The sequence below is a fragment of the Marmota marmota genome, unplaced genomic scaffold (genome assembly GCF_001458135.2).
Source record: "Marmota marmota marmota unplaced genomic scaffold, marMar, whole genome shotgun sequence".
NCBI classification, from domain to species: Eukaryota; Metazoa; Chordata; class Mammalia; order Rodentia; family Sciuridae; genus Marmota; species Marmota marmota.
In genome coordinates, this window is record NW_025999896.1 from 736605 (window position 1) to 763364 (window position 26760).

The 26760-nt window shown below is 49.2% G+C and overlaps 3 protein-coding genes across 12 annotated transcripts in view; 2 read left to right on the forward strand and 1 right to left on the reverse strand.

The window, feature by feature from the left end:
* The window catches only part of Fgf11 (fibroblast growth factor 11), a 6611-nt gene extending 2762 nt beyond the window's left edge, over nucleotides 1-3849 (forward strand). Inside the window, 4 exon segments of the mRNA XM_015504412.2 lie at nucleotides 374-484; nucleotides 680-783; nucleotides 1335-1533; nucleotides 1997-3849. Coding sequence (XP_015359898.2) covers nucleotides 374-484; nucleotides 680-783; nucleotides 1335-1533; nucleotides 1997-2067 — 485 coding nt within the window. The 3' untranslated portion in view covers nucleotides 2068-3849.
* Nucleotides 468-11833, forward strand: Chrnb1 (cholinergic receptor nicotinic beta 1 subunit). Of its 4 annotated transcripts, XM_048797983.1 has the most exons (13): nucleotides 468-484; nucleotides 680-783; nucleotides 4004-4089; nucleotides 4179-4318; nucleotides 4973-5017; nucleotides 5843-5952; nucleotides 6055-6163; nucleotides 6501-6648; nucleotides 6906-7115; nucleotides 9258-9481; nucleotides 9932-10104; nucleotides 10472-10619; nucleotides 10921-11833. In XM_048797983.1, the coding sequence occupies exons 3-13, from the start codon at nucleotides 4041-4043 to the stop codon at nucleotides 11059-11061; spliced, it is 1497 nt and encodes a 498-aa protein (XP_048653940.1). In that variant the 5' UTR covers nucleotides 468-484; nucleotides 680-783; nucleotides 4004-4040; the 3' UTR covers nucleotides 11062-11833. The 4 variants fall into 4 exon arrangements, with proteins under 4 accessions (XP_048653940.1, XP_048653939.1, XP_015359900.1 ...); XM_048797982.1 differs by lacking the exon at nucleotides 468-484 and having other exon boundaries at nucleotides 4001-4089; XM_015504414.2 differs by lacking the exons at nucleotides 468-484; nucleotides 680-783 and adding an exon at nucleotides 2067-2204 and having other exon boundaries at nucleotides 4001-4089.
* An 876-nt stretch (nucleotides 11834-12709) lies between these two features.
* The window catches only part of Zbtb4 (zinc finger and BTB domain containing 4), a 16813-nt gene continuing 2762 nt past the window's right edge, over nucleotides 12710-26760 (reverse strand). For 2 of the 7 annotated variants that reach the window (XM_048797977.1, XM_048797978.1), the window contains exons 2-4: nucleotides 19419-19489; nucleotides 17887-18977; nucleotides 12710-17260 (exon numbers count right to left, since the gene is read on the reverse strand). In XM_048797977.1, coding sequence (XP_048653934.1) covers nucleotides 15316-17260; nucleotides 17887-18968 — 3027 coding nt within the window. In that variant the 5' untranslated portion in view covers nucleotides 18969-18977; nucleotides 19419-19489 and the 3' untranslated portion in view covers nucleotides 12710-15315. The other 5 variants (XM_048797974.1, XM_048797981.1, XM_048797980.1 and 2 more) reach the window with 5 other exon arrangements.

Genomic DNA, 26760 nt, shown 5'->3' on the forward strand with positions numbered 1-26760 from the left:
ATTCACAAACACTGTGCCCTTTCAGTAGCCCTGCTAGTCTTGCCATGCCCGCTGCTTCTTGATGTATCTTTCCTTCTCTCCATCTCTCCCCTCCCCCCTTCGGGATGAGCTGTAGAGTAGGAATTAAGCCATTTAAATAAATTTCAATAATTAAACTGAAAGCTGGTGGCTAGAAGAAACAGAAGGGACCCAAACCCCAGCTTCCCCAGGAGTCAAGAGGTGGGAGAGAGCTTGTTTGGAAGGTAAAAGATCTGCCTCCCTGGGACCCGCTTCCTTTCCTCCATTCTCCTTTCTTTCCTGGGATCCCGCCAAGTGAAGGAATGTTTCTGGGAACAGAGATGTCATTTTCAAAGATGAATGTCTCTCTCTCTAGAACCTCAGCTCAAAGGCATCGTCACCAAACTGTTCTGCCGCCAGGGTTTCTACCTCCAGGCGAATCCTGACGGAAGCATCCAGGGCACCCCAGAGGACACCAGCTCCTTCAGTGAGAAGGGGAAGCCAGTTGCTGGGTGGGAAGGGGGAATATGGGGATATAAGATGACAATCCTATTCCCTCTTCAGGTTCTATTGTTTTCTGTCTGTCTCCCAGATTCCAAAGGGAAGCAGTGGAGCCGGGATGGAGGGAGCTCAGATAAGGGTGAAGTGCCTAGGTACTAATGCTTCCTCTCTTTTCCTCCAGCCCACTTCAACCTAATTCCTGTGGGGCTCCGTGTTGTCACCATCCAGAGTGCAAAGCTGGGTCATTACATGGCCATGAACGCTGAGGGGCTGCTCTACAGCTCGGTGAGATGATAAGGCTGAGTGGCCTGGGGTACTGGGGACACACTCAGCATACAACCTTCTGTAGCTATAGACATTTCACACCCAGGACTCCCCCACCTCCAGCTTTGGCTTATGGCATGTGGTCACTGTTTACCACAAAGGTTCTCTAGGATGTGTGCAATCCCTGCTCCTTACACAGCCCTACCCCAGGCTGTTTGGGTGTCCAATGCTTTCAGCCTTTTAGTGTCCTCACTTCTCACCATGTCTCCTCCAGACTTGATTACTTGATTATTACTCACTTCCCCAGAATCATTCAGGATAGGTGATGGTGAAAGTTGGGAGTAGAGAGTAGGGATCTTATTCCAGGGCCCCCACAACTCTAGTTTATAGCCTTCAGGAGCCTCCTAAGCTCTTTCTTATCCTCCCTTTGCTCTCAGTTCAGTGGTTGCCCTCCTCTTCTCCCAAAAATGTATAGATTATATCCTGGTTTGTTCATCCCAAGGGCTTCCTTCTGCCAGTGATGTGTCTTTTTGTCTCTCTGTGTGTGCCTTTCTGGGTCTTTGTCTCCTCAGCCACATTTCACTGCCGAGTGTCGCTTTAAGGAGTGTGTCTTTGAGAATTATTATGTCCTGTATGCTTCTGCTCTCTACCGTCAGCGCCGTTCTGGCCGAGCCTGGTACCTAGGCCTGGATAAGGAGGGCCGGGTCATGAAGGGAAATCGAGTCAAGAAGACCAAGGCAGCTGCCCACTTTGTGCCCAAGCTCCTGGAGGGTGGGTATGGACTCAAGAAAAGGTGGGCCATGTGGGAGGGTATTGACCTTGACGTGAACATTTAGTGATACACAGCTCAGGTTATGAATATTAAGAGAATACCATTAGCAGGGTGTGGTGGTGCATGCTTATAATCCCAGACTGGGGAGGCTGAGGCAGGAGGATTGCAAGTTTGAGGCCAGCCTTGGTAATTTAATAAAAATGGTTGGGATGTAACTCAGTGGTAGAGTCCCTGGCTCAATCCCAAGTATCACAAGAAAAAAAAAAAAAAAAGAGGATGTGTTATGACAGATCATGCTGGGAAGGCTTTGGCCTTTGGGGATTTGGGGGGCTTTCCTCCTTTGGGTTGGGGTTCTTTGGGCAAGTGTAGGGGGAAGGGAGCCCTCTCAGAGCTCTGGTTTTGCCCTGGTCTCTCTGTGCCTAACTCTCCTTCCCTGCTCCTCTCTCTCTCTCCCCTCCACAGTGGCCATGTATCGGGAGCCTTCTCTCCACAGTGTCCCTGAGACTTCCCCTTCCAGTCCCCCTGCCCCCTGAAATATAATCTCTGGACTGGAGGCTCCCTGAATTCCCAGTGAGCCAGCCACCACCACAGCCTGTCTCCCAGCCCTGCTCCCGGCCCTGCTCTCACCCCTGTTGCCACACACATGCCCTGAGCAGCCATGTCCCACCAGGTACTCTACACTGAGGAAACCTAGGGGCTGGCTGGGACTTCCAGGGCTGTTGAGACTTTTAGATCCTTGAGTCGGGGGTGGGGGGCAGATATCTGATTATAGTCTGGCTGATCACTTATTTCCATACTCATACTCATCCCCCAAAGCCTTTTCTCAAGATGGCATTAGGAGTTCCAAAACTGACAGAGCCAGGGCATAAACCACTCCCTGGCTTAGCCACTTCCTGGATCTTTGTACCCCCTTTCATTACCACTGAGCCATAGGTCCACTGGAGCTCAGGGTCATTTTTCTTCTTTCCCTATTCTACCTTCTGCCTTGTCTGGTCAGGTTCTGAAATACCAAACACCCCAGCCAGGGCCATTTCTGTACTAGGGCTCTGTGCTAGAACTTAGGCATGCTGCCAGGTTCTGTTCTGGATCCATCAAGCTTCCATCCTTAACCCAGTTGGACCCTTGGCCTTCAAGTAGAAAGACTGGATTTAAGCCCTGTCAGGATATTGACCTTGGCCTGAACTGGGACCACTCTCAGATCACCACAGGTTTAACCTTCTTATCCCAGAGATACTCAGTTCTAGAGCACAGTGTTCTAGACCTTTATGGAGCCATAATTCCTCCTGAATTATAGCTCTAGAACATAGGCCATGACTTTCAGACCTCTTTCCAGGATGGAACTGGGGGCCTATATAGCCATATTAGCTCTAGAGTCTTGAATTCTAGACCTACTTTCTCACTTCTAGTGATACCTATTAAGAATGAGCTCTGAAAAGGACCCAGCTATGATTCATAAAGAACTAATTAGTTCTGATTGAATAAAGAACCACTTATTTTCCTGGATAATTTTCTAAAAAACTTTATTCTTCCATGTAGAATGCTAACCTTATTTTTACATGCAGTTCCATCCAGCCTCTGCAACCCAGCTGGGGTCCTGCCAGGGAAAAGTCTGGGAAAGGGCAGAAGAATTTTGAAAGTATCCCTGACCCAGAAAGCTGGGAGGGGAAAGGAACCAAAAACCATGGCATAATTGAATCTGTGTCTGGGTTGGGGGGACATGAACACTTAGCTACCTCAGCAGGAATTCCTTCCAGGTCCCCTTTAAAGCTGAGGTTTTTAGGGCAATAGGTCTAGAATTAAAAGGACAAATGGGACACAGCCATGATGCCCCTCCCCACGAGGATACTCCAGTTCAGCAATAAGTCCCACCCCTCTCCCCTACAGGTCAGGCCAAGGAGGGTGAGGGCCTCTTAAGCTGGAGACCTTATGCACCCCCAGAGCTTCTAAGTGAATAGACTTGCTTTACTTTACAGCTTATAACCTCAGCTGGGTTTTAAGTACCCAAAGGGCCTGACTAGATTTTTCTGAAAAATGGACAACAAGGCCTGGAAAGGACTGGGAACCCATTAGTGAACTATATTCCCAAGCGCCACAGACCTGGGCGGGATAGACTGAGACCCTAAGCAAGGGGCTAGTGCTCAAAGACAGGTCACTTTTTCTCAGGCTCTTTTACTTCTGGCTTGTCGCAAGGGGGGTAGGTTCCCCCCCTCACCCACACAAACCCCGCTCAGGCTCCACCCATCTCCTGACACTTCACCCAGGGGACTGGGTCACCATTCTACGCTTTCAAATTAAAGTCAGTTTATACAACTGAAGTATTGTCTGTCATCTCTGAGTGGCGGGCGATGGCAGTTGCTCGGGGCGGAACCAATCCCGGGGGCGGGGTTGGTGGGGTGGCAGCTGCCCCCCAACGACAGGTGCACATTCCTGGGCGCCTCGTCACTTCCCCTGCGCTGGTTGCCTCAGCAGCTTCCCGGGCGAACTCACTGAGCGCTGCGACCAGACTATGACCCCAGGGGTGCTGCTGTTGCTTCTGGGGGTGCTGCTCGCCCCAGGTAAGTACGTCTAAATCCTGAGGAGACAGTGACTGGAGCAACGGTTGTGAACAGGCACCAGGGCTTCACTTAATGCTCTTCTCCCACAGGCGCCCACGGCTCAGAGGCGGAGGGCCAACTCCGCGAGAAACTTTTCTCGGGCTATGATAGTTCTGTACGGCCGGCGCGCGTGTTGGGTGACAGCGTCGAAGTCAGCATTGGTCTTACCCTAGCGCAACTCATCAGCCTGGTGAGGGCGCACGCTGGGGGTTGGGTTCTGGCCTGTGGAATGGTGGGGGGGCGTGGCTTTGGGGCATGTCAGGACCAATGGTCAATCTGGGGGCGGGGGCTTAGGCGTGGCCAGGCTGAGGGATGGACAACCTTTTAGTGGCGATTGGATAGAAATTCGACCAATGAATAAGTTCATAGGCGTGGCTTGTGGACCAGCCCCGAGTGGAGTCAAGTAGGACGAAGTACCGGTTTGTGGGCGGATCTTGAAATGGAGCTGTGGCGGGCTGATGGGCAGGGGGGGGCGGATCCTTAGGAGGAGCCGCCAAAGGCTTCGCCAGGGTGGGGCGGAGTTTGGTGCCCCACGGGTCAATAAACAGCTGCGGACGGAAATTCAGGGTTGGGTGGATTGTAAACTGTGGGCAGGACCGGGGCAAGTCGGGGGAAGGGGGCGATGCTGATAGGAAAACAAGCTGAGAGTGTAGATAGCAGGAAGGGGTGTTTCTGAGGTAGAGGCGGGGTTTAAACTAACGCAGCTTCTAGGAGGTTGGACTTGGACCCTACACGGTGGGCTTCAGGAAAAGGGGTTGCAGTTTCCAAGGAGAGGTTAACCTGCCAAGCCCTCATTTTTCTCCACTTAACTTTGCCTTTACACTTTAAAAATTTTCCCTTGTAGAACGAAAAGGATGAAGAGATGAGCACAAAGGTGTATTTAGACCTGGTATGAAGACCCCATGGGGAAGGGCATCTCGCTGGGGGCGGGGATGGGTGGGGAGCTCGTCTCGCTGTCTTTATAATTTACTCGAATGTCCGGCCAAATAATGAATTTTTTTTTTTTTTTTTTTTTGTATCACGACCTCAGAAAACACATATAACTGAAACAGAAGCTTTAGAAAACAATACCTACAGGGATAGGTATTGCATTTTTTATTCCAACTTTTTAAAACACTGCTTTAGGACCACTACCTTGGATCCCCGTCCACTAAAGTGTCATGAACTGCATTTTGGGAAAACCACTGTGCATGTGCGAAGTCCTGGGTTCAATAAGCAGTACCCATCCCACTCACTGCCCCCCCCCACACACACACACAAAGAAAGGAAAAAAACAAAAAGTCAAAACAACAACAAAAACCCACCTTGGTGCAACCTCTTGGTGGTGCAACTACTTCTTTTTCATTGAACCCAGGGGCGATGTACCAATGATCTACATTACCAGTCTTTATTTTATTTATTATTATTTTGCGACAGGGTCTTGCTAAATTGTCCAGGTTGGCCTCGGATTTTCAATCCTCCTGCCTCAGTTTCCCAAGTGGCAAGGAGATAGGCATGCGCCACTGCGCGGGGCTTAACCTCTCTTCGTTTTTCCAGACTTAAAAAACTGAGACCCACAACTGAGAGAGGAAAATTAGCTAGTGTGAATATCAAAGAGTGAAGACAGACCCCAAGTCAGAACCTGACTCCTTGACATGCCTGCACTTCTCCACTCCCTTGCACTCCCTTCCTGTATTTCTAGCCCCAAACAGCCCCTTAGCCTGTGCTTCCCTAGGAGTGGACTGACTACAGGCTGAGCTGGGACCCGGCAGAGCACGATGGCATCGATTTGCTCCGCATCACGGCAGAATCAGTATGGCTACCTGATGTGGTGTTGATGAACAAGTAGGGTATTTTCCAAAGCCTGGGAGGTGGGGTGGGAACTGAAGAGGGGTGGGGCCTCCGGAGGACTATGGGATTCCAGATGAGAGGATCCTTTCTCTGCAGCAATGATGGAAATTTTGATGTTGCTCTGGACATTGACGTTGTGGTGTCTTCAGATGGCTCAGTCCGCTGGCAACCCCCAGGCATCTATCGCAGCAGCTGCAGCATCCAGGTTTCTGAGCCCCACCTGGGAAGCTAAAGTTGCTCTTAAAAACTCTTGCTCTCCTCAGACATCCTGACTTTTCAGGGGCTCCCATTCCTTCTCCATTATCCCCTATGACCTCATCTCCTGACTTTTCACTAAGTGTTCTTTTCTCCATATACTTTCTTGACTCCTACTCTTTCTCAGTGACCTTCCACCATTTCCCAAATGGCCTTTGTTAGTAGCCCTCCAATTCCTCTTTGACCCCATATCCCTGTTCCCCCAAGGACCTCCCCAGTGACCTTCCAAATTGAAGGAAGTCCTGACCAGTTCTCTGGCAGCTAGATAGATTCTCCCTTCCATCCAGGTCACCTACTTCCCCTTTGACTGGCAAAACTGCACCATGGTGTTTAGTTCCTACAGTTATGACAGCTCAGAGGTCAGTCTGCATACAGGCCTGGGTTCTGATGGGCTGGAGCGGCAGGAAATCTACATTCACGAAGGGACATTCATTGGTAAGTGGGGATGACTTCTACACCCTTAGGCTTTCTGATTTCCAGTTTGTAACAGGCAGGTAAATATACTCTGTCAGCAATGTCCAATGTAACCTTTTGGAGTGAGCAAGGTGGGTATGACTATCAACACTGTACAAATATAGAAACTGAGATGTAGTTAAGTTTATTAGAGATAGCTGCCCACTACAGTGTTGCATACCTGGAACTGACTAGGACAATTCTCACATAGGTATCTCTTCTGCTTCCCTCTCCCTCAGAGAATGGCCAATGGGAGATTATCCACAAGCCTGCTAGGCTAATCCAGCCTCCAGGGGATCCTAGGGGAGGGAGGGAAGGACAACATGAGGAAGTCACCTTCTACCTCATCATCCGCCGGAAGCCTCTCTTCTACCTGGTCAATGTCATTGCCCCGTGCATCCTTATCACTCTCTTGGCCATCTTTGTCTTCTACTTGCCACCGGATGCAGGTAATGCTCTTCTCATTAGCTCAGCTTCTTTCTCTTCACTCTTAACCCAGACCACGATTTTCTAAATCACCATGGATTAGATTCATCAATCCCTGGTTTTCCTTCCCACCCAGTAGACCCAATATTAGGCTCTACGTTCCCTCTGCTGCTGGTTTCCCTTCACCCAGTGACTTCTGAATTCTTTCCTTTAGAGTCATAGCCACTTGTGTAGTTTTCTGACCAGCCAAATCCCATGTTGAGCCAATCTCCTCTTCCCTTTCCCCTTTCCTAGCAACCCTCCACCCCTACTTTTTGGACACTATGCCTAAACTTTTTACCTGCCTGAGAAATAATAGTATTTCTCTAGCAGGAAGCAAAATGTAGTAACAGAGTAACCTTGGGTAAATTTCTTAATTTTTGTGTGTCTTAGTTTCCTGATGAAGACAATCATTGTCCCTACCACATAGGATTATTTTGAGAATTGACTGACTTAATAAAACTATGCCTGGTACTCAGTACATTCTATGTGATTATAGCTTTTTTTTTTTTTTTAACCAGGAATTGAACCCAGGATTGCTTAGCCACCGAGACACATCCCCAATACTTTAAAAAAAAAAAGAAAATTTTTTTCAGCAGGGTCTCCTAAGTTGGTTAGGGTCTCGCTAAGTTTCTGTGGCTGGCTTTGAACTTATGATCCTCCTGCCTCAGTCTCCCAAGCCACTGGAATTAAAGATGTACACCACCATGCCTATATATATATATGATTTTTAAGCACTTGCTATAAGGTTATACAATTAACATGTTATTTGATTCTAATCTTTACAATAATACTTCATGGTAAGTACTGAATTGTCACTCTCATTTTATAGAGGATAAAGAGGCTGAGAGTTTAAGTCATTTATCTGACATCACACAGTAAAAATGATAGTGTTGTTATTCCAGCCCTAGTCAGTGCCAATCTGGTTGAGAGACCCAGTATCCTTAACTCTAGTATTCAAAGCATTTTTTTTCTTTTATCTGGAGGTGGTTGGCTGCTTTCCTTATAGTAAATAAAAAATAAAAATGGAACTGGGTATGGTGGTGCATGCCTGTAATCTCAGCAACTTGAGAGGCTGACGCTGGAGGATCTCAAGTTCAAGGCCAGCCTCAGCAACTTAATGAAACTCTTAAAAAAATTTTTTTAAAAGGACTGAGGATGTAGCTCAGCAGTAAAGTGTCCCTGGGGTTTATTCCCAGTTTAAATAATAATAATAATAACATAATAACAACAATAACAATACATGGGATGTCAGTGAATAGTCTCATTGAAGAGGGACTATTTGACTTAAAGGAGGCAAGAAAATGACTCCAGGAGGTATCTGGGGAAAGAATGTGCAAGCAAAGGAAACAGTAAATGCAAAGGCCCTGTAGTGGGAGGCTGACTTGTGTATTCAAGAAATAGGCAGGAAGACATTGTAACTGAATGAAGTAAGCCAGAGGGAGAGAAGAAGTTGAAATTAGGGAGCTAATGAGAAAAACCTGTGATCCATAGAAAGAACTTTGCTTTTATACTGAAGGAGATGAGGAGCTATTTAGGTGGTTTTGGAAAGAGGAATGATATAATCTGATTTATATTTCAACAAAATCAGTCTGACTGATCTGCTGAGGTAAACAGATGAAGCAGAGATCAGGTAGGATACCTCTACAATAATTCAGACCTGAGGTAATGATGGTTGGGATGAGAGTGTAGATGTGATATGTCATCAGTTTTAGGATATATTTTGAAGATATGGAATGAAGAGTAGAAGAGATGGAGAGAGACAGAAATGGAGGAAAGTTGAGAATGACTCCAAGGAGTTGGGTTTAAGCCACAGAAAAGATGCAGTTGTTAAAGGATGGGGAAAACTATGGGAGAGTAGCTTTGGTGGTGACAGAATTAGGTTTTAGACATCCTAAATTTGAGATGTGTATTGGATAATCCCAGTGGAAAGGTTGAGAAAGCATTTGGATGTAAGTCTGGTGTGCAAGGGAGAAGTCCAGACTGGAGGAACAAATATGGGAGTAATTTGTATGCAGATTGACCTTCCCTATCATTGGTTGGCTGGAAACATGGTCACTGATTATGACATAGAGATTTCCTTCTAGTAAAGTCTAATTCTTTTGCTTTCCCCTTTGCCTTCTAAGGAGAAAAGATGGGGCTCTCCATCTTTGCCCTGCTGACCCTTACTGTGTTCCTGCTGCTGCTGGCAGACAAAGTACCTGAGACTTCCCTGTCAGTACCCATCATTATTAAGTATCTCATGTTTACCATGATCCTCGTCACTTTCTCAGTCATCCTTAGCGTTGTGGTACTCAACCTGCATCACCGCTCTCCCCACACCCACCAAATGCCTCTTTGGGTCCGTCAGGTAAGAGATCTCTTCCTCTAGCCTGTGCTAACTCCCAATCTTAGTATTTGGCTCTGTGTCCAGCTATCACTCCCCCCACACCAACCTCAACTTCCTTTTTATAGACCTAAGGGAAAATAAAGGCTATCTGGTAAAGTGTTGAAATGCCAAAGCCTGTTGGGTGTTGAAACATTGCACGATTAATTGTACTTCCCATTCTTATCATTCAATTCCATACTCCCTTCATCAATACTACCTATGTTGGGACCCTGGGAAACATTCTTGGGGATAGGTACAATCAGAGTGAAAGCCCAGAAACCTCTCAACCCACTAAAGAGCTCTCAAGACCATCAGATTGCATTTCCTTGTCTATTAACTCCATGGAACCATGTGCATGCACAGTGGTAATGGACATGGTTGGCTTCTTCCCTTGTAGGAAGCCCCTTCCAGTAAGTGTCTTCTATTCTGCAGATCTTCATCCACAAGCTCCCTCTCTACCTGGGTCTGAAGAGGCCAAAACCTGAGAGAGACCAGCTGCCAGAGCCCCCTCACTCTTCTTCTCTGGGAAGTGGCTGGGGTCGGGGTACTGACGAATATTTTATCCGGAAGCCACCGAATGATTTTCTCTTCCCCAAACCCAACAGGTAGAACTAATACCCAACACTGACATGGAGGGGAGAGGGAGAACTACAGTTCCCAGAAGACCGAGCGCGAGCTTAGCGTCCCATGCTCTCGGAAGATGCTGTGGTTCAGCATCATGGGAGTTGTAGTATCCCTTCTGCGACTTACTTTGAGGGAAGATGGTAAATAAAGCTTGGAGGGTTGGAAGAAGTTGAGGAAGGGTGCAAGAAGTTGAGGATGGCTGGAGAGGTCTCCCCTGGTGAGAGTGTCTGAAGGGCTCTTCCAGCTTTTTAGAACTGGCAGGTTGTTGGAGGCAGTTGGAGCTGGACCTAGGTCACTGGCGCTAGCTATTCTAGCCTGGGGCGTGGCCGAACATTCAGCTTCTTCCAGATTCCAGCCTGAACTGTCTACCCCGGACCTGCGGCGATTTATTGATGGTCGAAACCGGGCTGTGGGCCTGCCTCCCGAGTTACGGGAGGTGGTTTCCTCGATCAGCTACATCGCTCGACAGCTGCAGGAACAGGAGGACCACGATGCAGTTAAGTCCAATAAGGGAGGGGCAGAGCAAGAGCAGGTCCTCTGTGACCTTGGCTCCGCCTGCAAACGCAGGTCCCGCCCCTAGCACTGGCTTCCACTTATGATTGGAAGTTTACCTCACTTGGTCCCGCCCTCTACTTTCCGAGTGGTTCTTTAACTCGCGGTCTCTATTACTTGTTGCAGTGCGGTGTCTTTTCTCAGACCTCCAGTGGGAAGTCCCGGGCGGGGTCCGAGCTGTGGGGGCCAGGCTTCCCTGGGGATCGGGGCCTAGAACTCAGGTGGTTTCCTCTGCCTACCCCTAGCTGAAGGAGGACTGGCAGTTTGTGGCTATGGTAGTGGATCGCCTCTTCCTGTGGACCTTCATCATCTTCACGAGCGTCGGGACCCTGGTCATTTTCCTAGATGCTACGTACCACTTACCCCCTGCCGACCCCTTTCCTTGAGGACTGGAAGGCCGAGCCTCAGGTTCTCGGCTAGTTGAAATGAAAGTATTTTCAAGCCTTATAACCCCCTCTGCTTAAACCCTTTCGCTAGGAATCCAGTACATTTATTTTGTTTCTAAGGAGAGCGCTTAAGTGGAACTGAGGGCTGGTTAGGGTGTCTTAGACCCACCTGAAATGCATATCAGTTTATTTGCTCTTTGGATACTTGAGGCGGCTCCCTTGGATATCAATGCCCAGGTCCCCAATGAAGTAGTACAAAGAGCACAAATTAATGTAAGCCTTAGGATGGCAGGAAATGTCTTGGTCACTGTAATATTTCCAGCACCTGACACTGACCTAAAGGTTCAATGTTTGTTGAATGAAGAGGGAGAATTTTCTGGAAAGAAATAACACCAATTAATAGTTCCTACATTTGCATGTTTGGACTAATTTCTTTTTCTGTTTTTACCTTAATGTAATTAAAAAAAAAAAAAAAGGTTCTAAAGGCTAAAAAAGTGTTTTGAAGAAACAACACTTTAAAAAAATAAACTAAAAAAAAACTGTTTTAAAGACCTCTATTCAACTTCTGGCTTTAATGCTCAAATGACTGACTGCCCTGTATCATAGTTTCCACATCTGTAAAACAAAGCTAATAATAGTATATGCCCCATAGTATATATCAACAATATCTGAGTTTGCAAACTGGAGTGTTTTTATTGGTTCATGTTGTTGGCATGTGCAGTTTCAAATTTAATTAGCTCACTACTTTTAAAACTTGGATATTTCACAGAGACATGTGGATTTCTGTCTTTTTTTTCTTTGTGTGTGGAGGTATTTAACCCAGGGCAATTTATCATTGAGCTACATCCCCAGCCCTTTTTATTTTTTATTTTGAAACAGGGTCTCACTAGTTGCTTAGGACCTAAGTTGCTGAGGCTGGCCTCAAACTTGTAATCCTCACATCTTGTCCTCCTGAGCCTCTGAGATTATAGGCATTTGCCACCAGGTCTGGGAATTTCTGGCTTTTCTTTGAAAAAAAAAAATTTTAAGTATGGTAATGCCTGACCATATTTTCTTGTTGATGGAAACTTGCTAGAGCTAATCAGTGGCTGCTCACTCTGGTCAAGGTATTGGTGCCAGAATTCCTTAAAGCCCCTGTCCACCTAACCACCTTCACTCATTTTACCTGCCCATCCCTCCATATCAGTAGAAAAGATAGGAGAGAGGAGGACAGGCAAGGAGTTGAAGCCAATGGAGAGGCTAAGAATGGAATGAGGTCATATCTTTTATGGTCATCACATATTTTTTGCCTCAGTTTACTTTCAAACTGGAAAAAAGGGTTGAATCTGGTTTGAAGCAAGGCCATTCAAGGATACAGAGATCTTCCATCCAGCAGTTATGCACAGAAGGCTGTATGAAATGGACTGAGTTAATGTTTCTGCTTGGAGGTCAGACCAAAGTCAGCTGGATCCTAGTGGCTACAGCAATTACAAAGAAGCACCTAGAGTCAACAAGCCTCACACCTACCTACTCAATTGCTGAAAGCTGTTGTCGTAAGAGAGAGAATAGGGCTACAACTTCTAATGTAAGGATCCCTGTGGGACAAGGAAAATATGTCCCTTTCCCCTAAGCCCAACAGCCACACAAATAACTGCACCTGGCATCCCACTGTGGAGCACAGTTCATTTGTCTTGTTGGTTTATTGGCCTAGAGAGTTGGACACACACACAAATGCGGAGATAAATATTGGTCAGTTTCTCTAAATCTGGGTCCTCACTACATATAGAGCTAGAGTCTGTAGAATTCTAAATCTTGCGTGCTATGGCACAGAACCGGTGGCCTTCCCATTTTATCATCACCTTTTTCCCAGGGAACATGGGGAAAGAGGGCAAAAACTGACAAAACTCGATCATTTTCAAATGACAAAATTGCAAAATCCCTAATTTCCAACATCTGAAACTCAATATTCAAATTCTCCCACTCAAATACATATATTTTAATCTCCACTCTGCCACAATCTCATCCATTGCCCAGAACCACCAAATTCTGCAAGCTATTTTCCTTACACATTTCAAAAAAAGAAAAAAACGTTTACAATCTCAATTCTTCCAATATCCATGGGTTTTGGAATTTTGACCTATTCTGAAATTCAAATTCCCAGGTCCATCCTCAACCCCTTCCATTCTCCTGTGCCTGTTTGCCTCAGAGGAGTGTGGGTGAAGGGTACAGGGGGACTGTCATCACATCTGTCCCCTGCCTCCAGGCCTTCCTCAGTCTCTCTTGTGGTTCCGCTGTATATATATAGATATATATAATTTGTGTGTAGATATATATATGTATTCTTTATTATGTATTTTTTGCAGTTTTTCTAAAGTGCCAGAAAAGATTTGTGGGAATTTTTAGTGATTTTTTTTTTTTTTTTTTTTTTTTTTTTGCATTTTTCCCTGTTTCAAATGTTTTCCCCGTTAAAAATTGGAACTTGGTACATTCAGTAGGAAATTCTTCACTCAGACTGTGGCCAAGACCAAGAAAAGTGCAAAGAGACAGAGGAGGAAAGAAGGAGTGACTCCTCACCGGTTAACATTCAGGGAGCCTGTCCAACACCTCCCCCTTCCTATAGGCTGGGAGGGAAAGGGGGCAGGAGGATGATCCTGGCGCTCTCCAGATTCACCTCCCTCTAAAAGCCATGATCTTGCTCTCTAGGCAGTTGCTGAGAGGGCAGCCATCTTGGCCCCAAAAAACAGTAGCTGAGAGAAAAGCTGCTTTCTTGATAGCAACTTTTCCCCATTTTTAAACTACACTCCTCTAATTCCCATTTGTCAAATCTGCTTCCCCATACTGGTTCTCCCCTTGTGAGCTGTTTTTTTCTGGGGGAGGGGGAAGGTGAGGGGAGAGAGAAATGTTCTTCCAATCGCAGAGCAGGGAGGCCCTGTTTTCAAAGAGCTTTAGAAACAAACATTTCAGTCTTCTCCCCCACTGGAAGGAAATATAGCGACCCCTGACCAGGGTTAACTAGTGCAAATTAGGGATTAGGGACTATTTAAGGTCCCTGTACCCCATCCCTAGGCTGGGATCTTTGGGTGTGGGGAACTGAGTCAAAGATGGGGTGTAAGGTGCTCTTTTGTAGGGAAAGTTGGTGGGGATACCCCAAAGCCCACCAGGAAAGTAGGATGGTTCCCCCAAAACCATCTGGAGTGATTGGTGAGAGCAACACTAGGGAAGATGGGGGGAAAGGTAAGGATGGAAGGTCATGTGCAAATCTTGGGCTTACCCACCCATCCAACCCCCATCGTTTTTCTGGCTATTTGGTCTAGTCTGGGAGAAACCATCAGGAAAGGGGAAAAACTGGGAGAAAGTAGATTCCTTTCTCCATTCCATATGGAGCTCTCTCCTCCTGACCCCCAAATCTGATTTAGCCCAGAAGAGGCCATATGAAAAGACATGAAGAGGTGTGATCGATTCACCTCTTTTGCCTTGGAAGAATCTGGAGCTCACTGGATTTGAGGGTCAAGGTAGGGCCAAGATTTCCCTGGCCTGGATTGGAAGAGTACTCAGCCATGGAACAGAGGGTTAAGCTGTCCTGTCACTACCTCCTTGACCTGGATTGGGCGAGGCCACCTCCAAAGCCTAGGAGTATGGGAAGGAGTATGGGAAGGAGCATGGAAGATCCAAAGGCATGGAAGCCAAGGAAGGCATGGCATCTCAATGTGAAGGAAATAGGGATAGAGAGACCCACCCTTGGGAAGAACGGAATCCAAAGCCATGCTCCCAGGCAGGTGAGTCAGGTATCACAATGGTCTGGTCCAGGCCCTGGGCCACAAAGAATGGAATGTTCTAGGAAGCATCTGGGGAAGGACTTAGAGAAAGCTTCAGAATGAGGTGGGGATCATTAAGTGAGAGAGATGGTTTCCCCCTAGGTTTACGAATTAGGGGAACAGGTTAGACATTCAGAGCTGGTGGGGGCCATGAGTAGAAATTCAAATAAGTATATTGCTCAGTTGCCCCAAGGGCTGGAGAAAGGATGGGAGCTGGCCCTGCCCCTCGTGGGGCCATTCCCTGGAGGAAGATTGAGAGGGGAACCACCAAAGATCCCTTCCCAGGAGATGGGAAAACTACAATCTCACACAAAGCAGCCTGACTCCTGAGCTCCAGGGGCCCCCAAGTCCCTGCACAAGAGTGTGGCGGGACCCCTAGGGCAAGGAAGCCAGGGAGCTGGTAGTGGTAGGGGGTTCAGGGAGGGTGGCATCTGGTGAAAGGGGGGTCTGGCCCTAGAGCTCACCCCACATCTCCCTTCTGGTTTCTCTCAACCCCTGCCCTTTCCCCTTCTCCCTTAGGGGGAACTGATGGAGGAAGAGTTGGGGGAGGCGGAGTTGGGGGAGTAGGGGGTGCTGCTTGAGGATTCACTGCGTAGCCAAAGACCCCTGGTAGGAAAGGAAGGGCTCCCCCACCCTTTTCATCAGGTAGGACCATGTTGAGAGCAACTGGGAGAGCAGCCAAGTTGCTGAAGTTGTAAGGGTAGGCAGCAAGGAGCTGGGGGCCATAGACAAGTGGATAGGGCTCAGGGTAGAAGGTGACTTTGGCAGCCCCCATCCCCTCTATCCGGTCCCCTTCCGAAACACCCATTAGCCCCTCACTCCCAGGTTTTCCTCTGCCTCCACTTGGTTCCCGGCCACTCCCTATCAGAGCCAGTGGAAATTCCTGCACAGGGGGATATGCATAGCTGCCCCCTCCTGCTACCGGGGGCTCCTCACCCCCTGAGATGACAGGGTCCTGGAGTGAGGCCATCTCAGAAGCTTCCTCAGCAGCAGCATTCCCACCACCTGCCTCCCCACTTGATGAGGACACTTGCATCTCCTGGGGGGCCTCTTCCTTGACATCCCCAGGCCTGGTGCCAGTGCTGCCCTTAGAATAGGCAATGACAGGTGTGGGGGTGCCTCCGGGCCGCTCAGCAGCATGCCTCTGTCCATGGCGGCTCAGGGCAGCTGCCGTTTTGCACACCTTTGAGCAGTGGGGACAGGTGAAGCGGGTGGAAGGCCTCCGTCCAGCCCGAGAGCTGTGGGAGCCCCCACTGTGGGCCTCCTGGTGCTTTCGCAGCTTCCTCAGGGTGGCAAAGGACTGGGCACAGTCCCCACAGCGGTGCCTCCGCTCACCACGGACACGCCCTACTGGGCTTTCCACAGTGGGGCTCTCCTCCCAGCCCCTCCGTTCTAGCTTTTGCCTCCAGCGTGGTGGCCGTCGTCCTCTGGTTATCCCACTACCTCCACCACCGCCACCATTGGCAGCTCCGGCCTTGCGCTTAGGCTTGTATGAATAGTAGGGCCTCCAGAGCTGGTCCTCCCCACCAGCCTTTGATTCCTCATCATCCTCCTCGTCCTCGTCCTCCTCGTCCTCTTCATCCTCCTCCTCGCTCTCCTCCATCTCCTCTCCACTCAGCTCTCCAGGACGAAGGTCAGTTTCTGAGATGCGGCGCTTGACAATGGCCTCTTCCCCAATTCGCACAGTGATCTGACACAGTGGAGGTGGAGCCTGTAGCTGAGAGGGGCCCCGGCCAGGCCCTGTGGGGGGACCCCCACCCCCACCAACCCCACCCACTGGCTTGGCTGTATAAGTCAGAGTCCTCCCAGCCCGTGGATTCCGGCTCTTGGCCTCCTCTGCAGCTGTAGCTGGCCCTGCAGCTGTGGCTGGGCTGACCAAGGTGGTGGCCGGGCTGGTGGGTGTTACTGCAGGCTCAGGGGGAGGAGGTGGGTACTCTCGTTTCTTAGGGGGCCTTGGGGGAGCAGTGTAAGTGATTACTGAGGCAGCCTGGGACCCTCCTGTGGTGGCTGACCCACTCCCTGCACCACCACTGCTGCTGCTCCCATGGACAATGACAGAAGGAGCTGGGTGAGCAAAGGTGATGACAGAGGGTGGTGGGCCAGGCTCTGGGGCAGGTGGGGGTCCGGGTGGGGGGCTAGCTGGCATTGCCACAGGGGCCGGTGTGTGGAGGCTTGGAGAAAGGGGGGCCTCAGGGGCTCCCTGGCTGTAGGTCTTGTAGGGCCGCTTGGCTGCCCGCATGGGGAGCAGGCGGTACAGCTTCAGGGTATTGAGCTTGGGCTTGTAGCCTCCATTGGGTGTCTTCTCACTGGCTAGGAGGCCCGGGCTAATGCCATGGAAGGCTCGCTGGTGGGTCTTCAGGTTATAATAGGTGACAAAGGTCTCCCAGCAGAAGATGCACTGGTACCTGGGCCAGGACAGCAGGGAACAGGGCAGGAACAGAGCCACTTGAGTCAGGGGCCCTGAAGCCAGGGCAGTTTCCATGTCCTCTGCAGCCCTCAAACCTATAACTCCCCCAGCCATATTTTCACCCTCCCTTGATGCTGCTTTGCTTCACCCTGCCAGTCTCCTGAGGGGCACCACTCCTAGCCTCAACTGTTCAATCTGTGAACTGGGAATAATCACACATCCTAACTCACAAAGCCTTCTGAAGCACAAATAACAGAATTAGGAAATGACTTAAGAACAAGGACATGCTATGGAACTACCCGGCATTGTTCTGAGTATTATAAGTACTTGTGAACACGCCTTTGTGTGTCCCCTCTGTAAGGGCAATTCATTCTTTACTTCCTGGCCTTCCCCACAGTGCTAACCCAGGACACAGGCAGGCAAGACGCTGTTAAGGAAGAGGCTGGGGGTGGGTGTGGGCAGTGAGTGAGTGCCGGTGAACAGAGGCCAGGGCATAAGTAGACCAGATTCAGGATGACTTTCTAGACCCCACCGTCTACACCTTCCCTCCCTTGTCCAAGGCCTCTGAGTGCTGACCCTGGACCCTCCTTCCCAACCCTCCACTCCTGGACCCAGACCACTCACCTGCGCTCCCCAGTATGCCACACCTCGTGTTTGGTGCGGTACTCAGCCAGGGCAAACACCTTCTCACAGTAGCGGCAGGGGTACTTCCTCCGCCACGAATGCACATTGCTGTGCCGCTTCAGGCTGGACAGGGTCACGTAGGAACGCTCACAGGCTGCGCACACGTACAGCACATGGCCACCCACCACCTTCACCACGTGCTCAGGGCCACCTCGGAAGCCCACTGGTGGGGGTAGGGCTGAGGCATCCACTCCTGCAGGACCACCAGGGCCAGAGCCCCCAGCTCCCAGCCCTGCAGACCCCCGAGTGCTGGCCCCTCGTCGACACTGGGCCTCATGGGTCTGTAGCCGCTTGGGATGGATGAAGCTTTTCCCACATCGTGGGCAAGGGAGGGGCCGACGTGGCAGCGGGGGCTGTGAGTCAGGGGCCTGGGCATCAGCCCTGTCACCCTCCCATTCTCCATCTGGCCTAGGTCCAGACCCGAAACTGTCCTCTTCAGACTGTGAGGTGGCCATGGGGGCTGGGGTGGGAGGTACCCATGCATCGCCTCCCTCCCCAAGGCCCTGCAGGCGGGAGATGCCCAGACGCCGCCCCAGAGCTCCAATCTCTGCCACAGCTGCCCCGTCCCCTCCACCACCAGGGAGTGCAAGCCGGGCACTATAGATGAAGTTGAGGACATCAGAGAAGGCAGCTGCTGGGACCCCTGGAAGCTCAAGGACCCGGGGTGGGGATAAAGCAGAGGGAGAGGCTGGAGGGGGAGAAGAGGGGGAAGAGGAAGAAGAAGAAGAAGAGGAGGAAGAGGAAGAAGAGGAGGAGGAAGAGGAAGAAGAGGCAGCTGTGGTGGTTGCAGGATTGGAAGCTGAGCCCCCAGTAACTGGTGGGAGGGGCAGTGGGGCTGAAGCTAGCAGGGCCTCTCTGAAGAAGGGACTAGAGGCAGCCAGGACGCTGCGGTGAGCGGGGAACTTGGTGTCTCCGGCTATGAGGGTGACGTCACAGAAGAGGCCACGGAGCCGCTGCTCATTTAGCTGGCGCAAGACGGCGGGGGCATGGGATGGGTCCGTCACCTCTGCAGGTGGGGGCATGGCGCCAGCCTAGACATGGGGAAAAGAGGCCAGGGAGAGTCTCAGAGGCTGTGCAGAGGGCAGAGGCCTCTAAGACCAGGGAAGTGAACTGAGAAGGGGTCAGGCTGGTCAAAAATTAGTAGAAGATTGAGTAACTTCAGGTCACAGAAGTTAACACTCAGCCACCCAAGTCTAACCAATGTTCAAGACCAGCATTTCTAATATCTAGGGCTAAAAGAGAGGCCAGAGATACCATAGGTCATCCTAAAGGTCAAGAAGTCTATGACTTCCAAAGTCACAGACTAGCAGGTAAGCAATGGAAACCTCTCTCATTGGAAGGATAAGGAAGCTCCCACAACTACTGCCAATCATTTCCCAGAACTCTCCAGCCTGGACAAAATGGGTGCCCTTGCAGGCATGCTACCCTAGGTTTAATATTTCCTAGATATAGTCCTCTTGGTACCCTCTCACCTGAGAGCACAGCCAGCATGGAGCGGACTGGGGGGTGGCTCAGTGAGTCCCTTCTGCCCAGCCTCTTCCTTCTGTGGAGAAACAGAAACCATGTCAGGAGAACTGAGAGGAGGAGGCAGGAAAGGGTCCTCAGGACAAGAACTGGAATGAAGGACTGTAGGGAGTGGGCATTGGTACAGTGGTCAGGGTCAGAGAGGATATTTGCACTGCTCTGCAGACCCTGATTCCTCCCGGGAACCTCTGTCAGGTTATTTGTTTAGCCTCATCCAGTCAGCCCTACAAGGTCACAAAGATTATCGGAGAGGCTTTTTCTGCTGGGCCCATGGAAGTACAGAAACAAGATAATTCACATATTCCCAGTTCACCTCTATACAATACAGCAGCACAGTCCAACCCCATAGGTTCAGGAAAGCCTGTCAGATCACTTTCAAGTCCCTTTGGTCCAACCTTGGGGCTCAAAGGAAATCAAAGATTTGAATGTTGTCTTTTATCACAATTGGTACATTTACATATTAAAATATATTTGTGTAATTTTTTTGGGGGGGGGGTACCAGGGATTTAAGCAGGGGTAGTTTAAACCACTGAGCCATATTTCCAGCCCATTTTATATATTATTTTGAGACAGAGTCTCACTAAGTTGCTGAGGCTGGCTTTAAACTCATGATCCTCCTGTCTCAGCCTCCTGATCCACTGGGATTACAGGTGTGTGCCACCACACCCAGCTCTGAGACTGGTCTTGAGCCTGTGATCCTCCTGCCTCAGTCTTCCGAGTTGCTGGGATTACAGGTTTGCACCACACCATCAGGCCTAGTCTATGTAAGCTTTCTTATTAGACCAAGCTACTAGGTATTCAAATTAGGAGATGGTCTCCTCACATGCTTCCAGCCCTATAAATCTTAGAAGGGGTTTCTGGCTAGGGTACCAGGTGACCTCTAAAGACCACTGACAAGTGCCTGCTTGTTCCAGTCTCTAAAGGGCACTGCAAAGGCCACCAGACCAAGAGTGGGGAGCCTTGGGTCCCACTTCTTATGAGACCTGGTGGCCTAGGGATTTGGGCTTAAAAAGCAGGGGAAATAAGACCCCTCTACCTCATCTCTTGCCAGAAGCCTCCACCAAAAAGAATAGCAGGAACCCAAAAGCAAGTTTGGTAGTTGCTAGCTCAGATAGCTGCTTCCCCACCCCCGTGGGTAGTTTAGGGCCTTGAATTCTCATCTTTTACTTGAATATCTGAGTTTCAGTGCCTTATCCAAAGTCATACAGAGCTGGGAATAACAAGTGGGACCTGTCCATAGATTTAGACCTGTTGACCTGAAAGGTCTCTCTTATCTGCCCTCCAGGCAGCCTGAGAACTCTGGCCTCTTGGATAGTGGGGTAGGGTGGCATCCTTCTGAGTGCCCTGTCCACATCACACATATACTCATGTGTGGCCTGCATCAGAAGTTCCTCATGCAATCCCCAACCCCCACAAAATGTTCTTTTCCCATTTACTACCCATGCCATCTGGACTTAAAGGCCTTCTCCCTACAGTATCTTAAATTTTCCTGCAAAAGCCAGCTCTGATTCTTCTCCTGAACAAGAAGGAAAGTGGGTAAACAGAGATGATATTCAAAAGTTGTTTTTTTTTTTTTAATTTTTAACCTTTATTTCTTTATTTTTATGCAGTGCATTTGGGTTGCTTGCTATTCCTTTTGGAATAGCCTCACACATGCTAGGCAGCGCTCTACCACTGAGTTATAACCCTAGCCCCTATTCAAAAAATTTGACAACCCTGACTGCCAGGCACAGACCAGGAATTCTGTTTATGCTGTGAATAGGTTGGGAATCCTAGGGAATCCATGGGCTGTGATTAGACTTCCAACTTCCATGATAGCCCCCAGCCCACTGGGACCCCAAGAGTCAGCACTTTATTGCATTATTTCATTTGCTTCTCATTGCTACCCAGAAAAGTGGCAGAAGCTTATTCATTTTAAGGCAACAGAGGCTCAGATGTACTGTGTAATTTGCCCAAGTAGATATATGACCAGTAGTTGGGCTGGGAACTGATCCCAGGAAACTTGGCTTCAAAGTCAGTGTTCCTGATGACTTCTCTATACCATGATGAAGGACATGTTTACAGCTCCTACTGGGATGCCACTAGTCCACCTGGAGCGTTTGTGTCCCCTTCTTCCAGGTGAGCAGAAGTCAGAGTTTAATTCCAGTCCCCATTCACCCATGGCCAGCCCTGCTCACCTGCACAACCATCCATGGGAGGCTTGGTGCCTGCAGACAAGCAGCTGTATAGCTGACTGCCTTGACACTTGGACAAGGCCTGTTAGGGCTTCTTAAAACCACAGAGACTCAAAGCTGGACTGGCCCTTAGAGATCATCTAGAATTGCAGTCATTATGGTCTTTGTAGCTGCCATTTATAAATACTTATGTGCAAAATATAGTGCCAAAGATTTTATCTGCATCATATCAATATCCAAAATGACCATAGTGTAGAGAATTTCAACACTCTAAACTCATTTCAGGTCCAGGAAATATAGTGATGCAGTGATTTGCCCCTGGTTTTTGGCAGTGCTAGGGATTGAACCAGGGCCTTGTGCATGCTAAGAATATTTTCTAGCCTCAGCCCCTCTGCTCCTGGTCTTGTTGCTAACAAGCTAACTCAGGAAAGCTGAATCCAAGCTGGGGTTTGGATTCAGCTTTCCTGAGTTCAACTGCCTCACTGCTGGCCACTGTCCTGCAAGGCTTTATGGGTTGGGGATGGGGTGGGTGGAGAAGACACTAGCTATGTGATCCTGCATAAGTCATTCAACTCTCTGTTTCTAAGTTTCCTTAACTATAAGGCAAAGATGATTAATAGCTCCCACTTGTGGGGTTGTTGAAAAGATTAAATGAATTAGTAAGTGGCAGATTCAACCAACAGAGGATTGAAAATATTCAGGAAAAAAAAAACTATATGTGTACAGACTTTATTTTTCTTATCATTGTTCCCTAAGTACAGTATAGTGACTACTTACATAGCATTTACATGGTGTTATATATTATATGTAGAGATGATTTAAAATATACATAGGTTAGATACAAATATTATGCCATTTTATGAAGGGACTTGAGCATCCAAGGATGTCATATCTGTGATGAGCCCTGGAATCAATTTCCTGTGTATACCAAAGTAGTCTGTGCCTTGTCTTGAAACTCAGTCCTGGAAGATGGTGGTGGGGGGGGGAATGGTGAAAAAAAAAAAAAAGAGGCAGAAATTGGGCTTCAAGGTAAGATGGTGATTCTCGGGTTTTAAGTTTCTTATTCTTACCATTTCTCTACTCTTGACTGCTTGTGTGACCCCGGAGGTGCCACTGTGACAGGGATATGCTCCACCTCTTGTTCCCTCTGCATGGAATGTTCTTTTCTCCAGATAACCTCATACTTCAGTTTTGATTCAAAAAGTCCCCTTACCCAGGGGCCTTCCCTGGCCCACCCCCCAAACTTAATATCTTCCTAAACTCCTTTATTTTTCTTCTTGGAACTTAGTAAAACATATTGCTCATTTATCTCTAGAATATAGACTTCAAGGCTGGCAACAGTAGGAATTTTTGTCTGCTTTGTTCACTGTAATATCTCCAGGCCTAAGCACAGTGTCTAGCACACAATGTAAGGGGTTAAAAAAATTTTAAGAGCTGGATGTGCCATTCAGAGGTAGAGTGTTTGTCTACCATGTATGGGGCCCTGAGTTCAATCCCCAGTAACACACACACACACACACACATACAATTCTCATAAATGAACTTGCCCTCAAAGTCTGCTTCAAGTCTGTCTATCCTCAGGAAGAAGCCACCGTCAGTGCCAAACTGAGTCAGGTAGGAGCTGGGAATGATGATTATAACTTGACCATTACTAATACATGCACAATTTGCCTGATAAGCTTCCAGGGGCTTTACATGCATTGCCTCCTTTAATCATATCCTTGAAATAGTCACCCAAAATAGGTATTTATATTCTATTTATATTCTCCCAATTTTATAGAAGAGAAACCAGAGAGGGATATACCTTGATCAAGGTCACACAGCTTGAAAATAGCAGAGTCAAGATTTGAATTCAGGCTGGGCAGACCCCAGATGTTAAATCTTTGCATCTGTCATTCTGCTGGATCCTGTCCTGAAGGGGCCTACGGCAGGCCAGCTGGTTACATAAATCACCACCCAAGGTCTCACGTGCTAAGTGCTAAATGTGTCGTGTCTGACTCCACCCTTTCCCAAATCCAGCAGTCACCAAGTCTGGCTGAAACTGCAGCTGAGCTTGGGAATGGCTTTGCAAGTTTTCTCTCAACCCGCCTTTGGCCTCCAAACAGGTCCTTGTTAACACTTACATGGTCCAAGGCCAAGGCCTCCCAGCTTTCCCTCTTTAGGTTCACCTTTCCCATCCAGCTTTCCTCCCATGGGAGGCAGTGTTCCTACTGGCAGTTCAGGTACTAACACAGCTAGGTTCAAAAACTGTCTATAGTCCCCACTGACTTAAGAATGAAGTTCAAACTCCTCCACCAAGTACTCAAGGGCTCTGGTCCAGCTCCAAGCTCCCCTTAATCTTGCCTGTGTTATTCTCTCTTTAAACACCCAGTATGCTCTCCAACCTCCACATATTCCACCTCGGTGCCTTTGCCTCTGCTGAGTCTCCTGCCAGCAATGCCCTCTCAGTAATTTCTTCTCAACATTCCTCCAAAATGTTAAGATCAAATGTACTATCTTTTTTTTGGCCCTCTATGACCCACAGGACAAGGACAACCTTTCTTTCCTCTGACTTACCAACATTTTGTGCCCCTCTGGCCAGCACCCATGTTATAAAGTAGCAGATCTTTAGGGTCTCAAGCGCTGGGCTGGGATTCCTGAGAGTGCTAGCTAAGCATACTGCTTTCCTGGTGAGATGCTGAGTTCTGCAGAAACTGAGGAGAAGTGTATGTGTGTGTGTGCGTGTGTGCGTGCGGAGAGGTCCACTGAATACTCCAGGAAGGCATCAGAGCACAGCAATTAAGAACACAGGATCTGGAACTTGACTGCTTGGGTTCAAATATAGTTTTAACTTTTACTAGCTAAGTGACTTTGGACAAATTACGAACTTCTCTGGGCCTCAATTGCCTTACCTGAAAAAAGGAGGTAATCAGAGTACCTACTGTAAGGACTAAATGAGCAACAGTAAGAAAAGGCACCAAGAATGGTGTCCAATACTCAGTTAGTGTTGACCAAGTGTTTACAGCCATTGCTGTTAGTGAAACCGGAAGGGGATTCTCAGTGCTGACAGAGGGCCGACAGGACCTGGCACAGGCACAGCCCCCAAACTGAAGCTAACAGTCCAGGTCTGTTTCCCAGGTCAGTGGTAGGTAGAACACATAATTAGGGCGGTTTTACAGATGTGGAACTGAGGCTCACTTAGGCAAAGTGCCAGTAAGTCACAGAGCCACAGAACTCTTTAGTTCCAGTGCAGGGCTTCTGTTTTGCACCTGTCCCACAGGCTTCACACAGCAGCCAGCCCCCTCCCCATCCCCAGACTGAAGGATCCAGCCACAATGCTCTCCTTCCTCCACGTATATATGCCCTCCCGCAGGCCAAGAGAAGTACACAGTGTCATGCACAACTGGAGCATGCATCCATGTGCATACACATGCCCCTACAGAAGGCCCAGGCCCCAAAGGTGAGGAAAACCTGTTCTAAGGAATCTGCCTAGTGAGCAAATTCCGTTCAAGGCCCTTCCACCTTCCTCCAGTCACAAGAGTGGGGCCCAGTGTGCGTCACAGATACCCGCAAGGGGGGCAGAGAGAGGGAGAGGGCAAAGTAGGAGGAGGAGACTGAAAACTTCATGTTTCTTTTTTCCATTTTAGTGACAAAAGTCACACCCGGTCTTTACATAAACATGGCCAAGGAGCCACACTGTCTAAGCTCACTTCCCTTGCAGGCGCCAGGACTCTCCTCTCGGTGACCCTGACAGGCTGGGTGAGCGGCAAGCACACAGACCCTACAAGAGATGTGCCACCTTGACAACACCCATGCCTCCTGCCTGCTGCCCTTGCTCTGCCCCATATTTATCTCCCTGTCTTCCCATAACAGCTCCTCTGCAGCCCCACACCCCCACTTAAGCATACAGAAGGTAGGCACTCACACACAGCTTGCGGCTGGTCTCTTGGGTTTGAGGCCCACATTGCCCTTGTCACGCCACCTCCCTCCCCACAAGTGTTTTCTGACCAGCTTGCCTCCCAGCCCAACAGCTCGGACAGGCTCCCACAAACAACGTCACAAAAGAATCCCGCAGAGAATGTTGCAAACACACAACCTTCCTTTTGCTTGGCTGCCCATGATGCCATAAACACAACTTGCACATCCCACCCAGAACCTTTCACACCAATGCCAGCTGACCCACAGGAACCAGAGACACACCCTGAGGTTTATCAATCCCCTTGTGATACATGGGATCTGAGTTCTAGATGTGTGGCCCCCATGCAACTCACTCCGTACAAACACACAAACCCATCCATCAGTCTGTCCTCACCACAAGTGGACCACACCTTGGCAGGACCACAGAAACAACACCCAGATGTGATACCTTAACTCAAAGGTACACAACTGCCCCTTCCAAATGGGCACATACACCCTGCATTCAGGAGCCTTCCATAAGAAGTACACCATGCCAGCTATGCAGAGAACAAGCAAGCATACACAGTTCATATGTGCAGCACAAGACATACGTGCAAGAAAACACAGGCTAATGGAAAATATACATACAACCTCACAACGAACAAACTCTTCACTCAGCGTATTGTACCCTGCTTAGAATGCCCATCTGTCACCCAAAGCCATAGGGCCACATCTTGTAAGTAATTCTGCCCCACAGCACTGGACACCCCTCCTGGCCTTCTATCTCTATGGCCCAGGCAGGGCCCAACCTGGGCCCCTGACTGCCAGAGGAGCAAACGGTGGTGCCCCAGAGCGGTTTACCTTGCCCCACAACACTGCAGGAGACACAATCTCCAAGACTCACAGCCACAACCCTGCCCCGACGGCGCGGCAGATCCAGTGCTCCTGCTCACACTGCGCACCCCGCGCACCCCGCACACCCCAACTCTGGGGCGCTCAGAGGCCCACCCCTCCCCCTCTCTGCCTGGTTCCTACGCCATCACCCTCCCAGCAGCTTGCAGCGCTTGCCTGGGCTCACACCCGCCCCACCCCACCCCCAACCTGCCCCCCGCGGGGAGGGGGCCTTTAGGCTGCAGAATTAACCCTTCAAAGGGGGAGTGAGTACGGCCCCTTCCACAGCCCGGGGCAATCGCGTCCCCAGTCCACCGCTCCCTCGGACGCCATACCAGGGCCCCCTTAG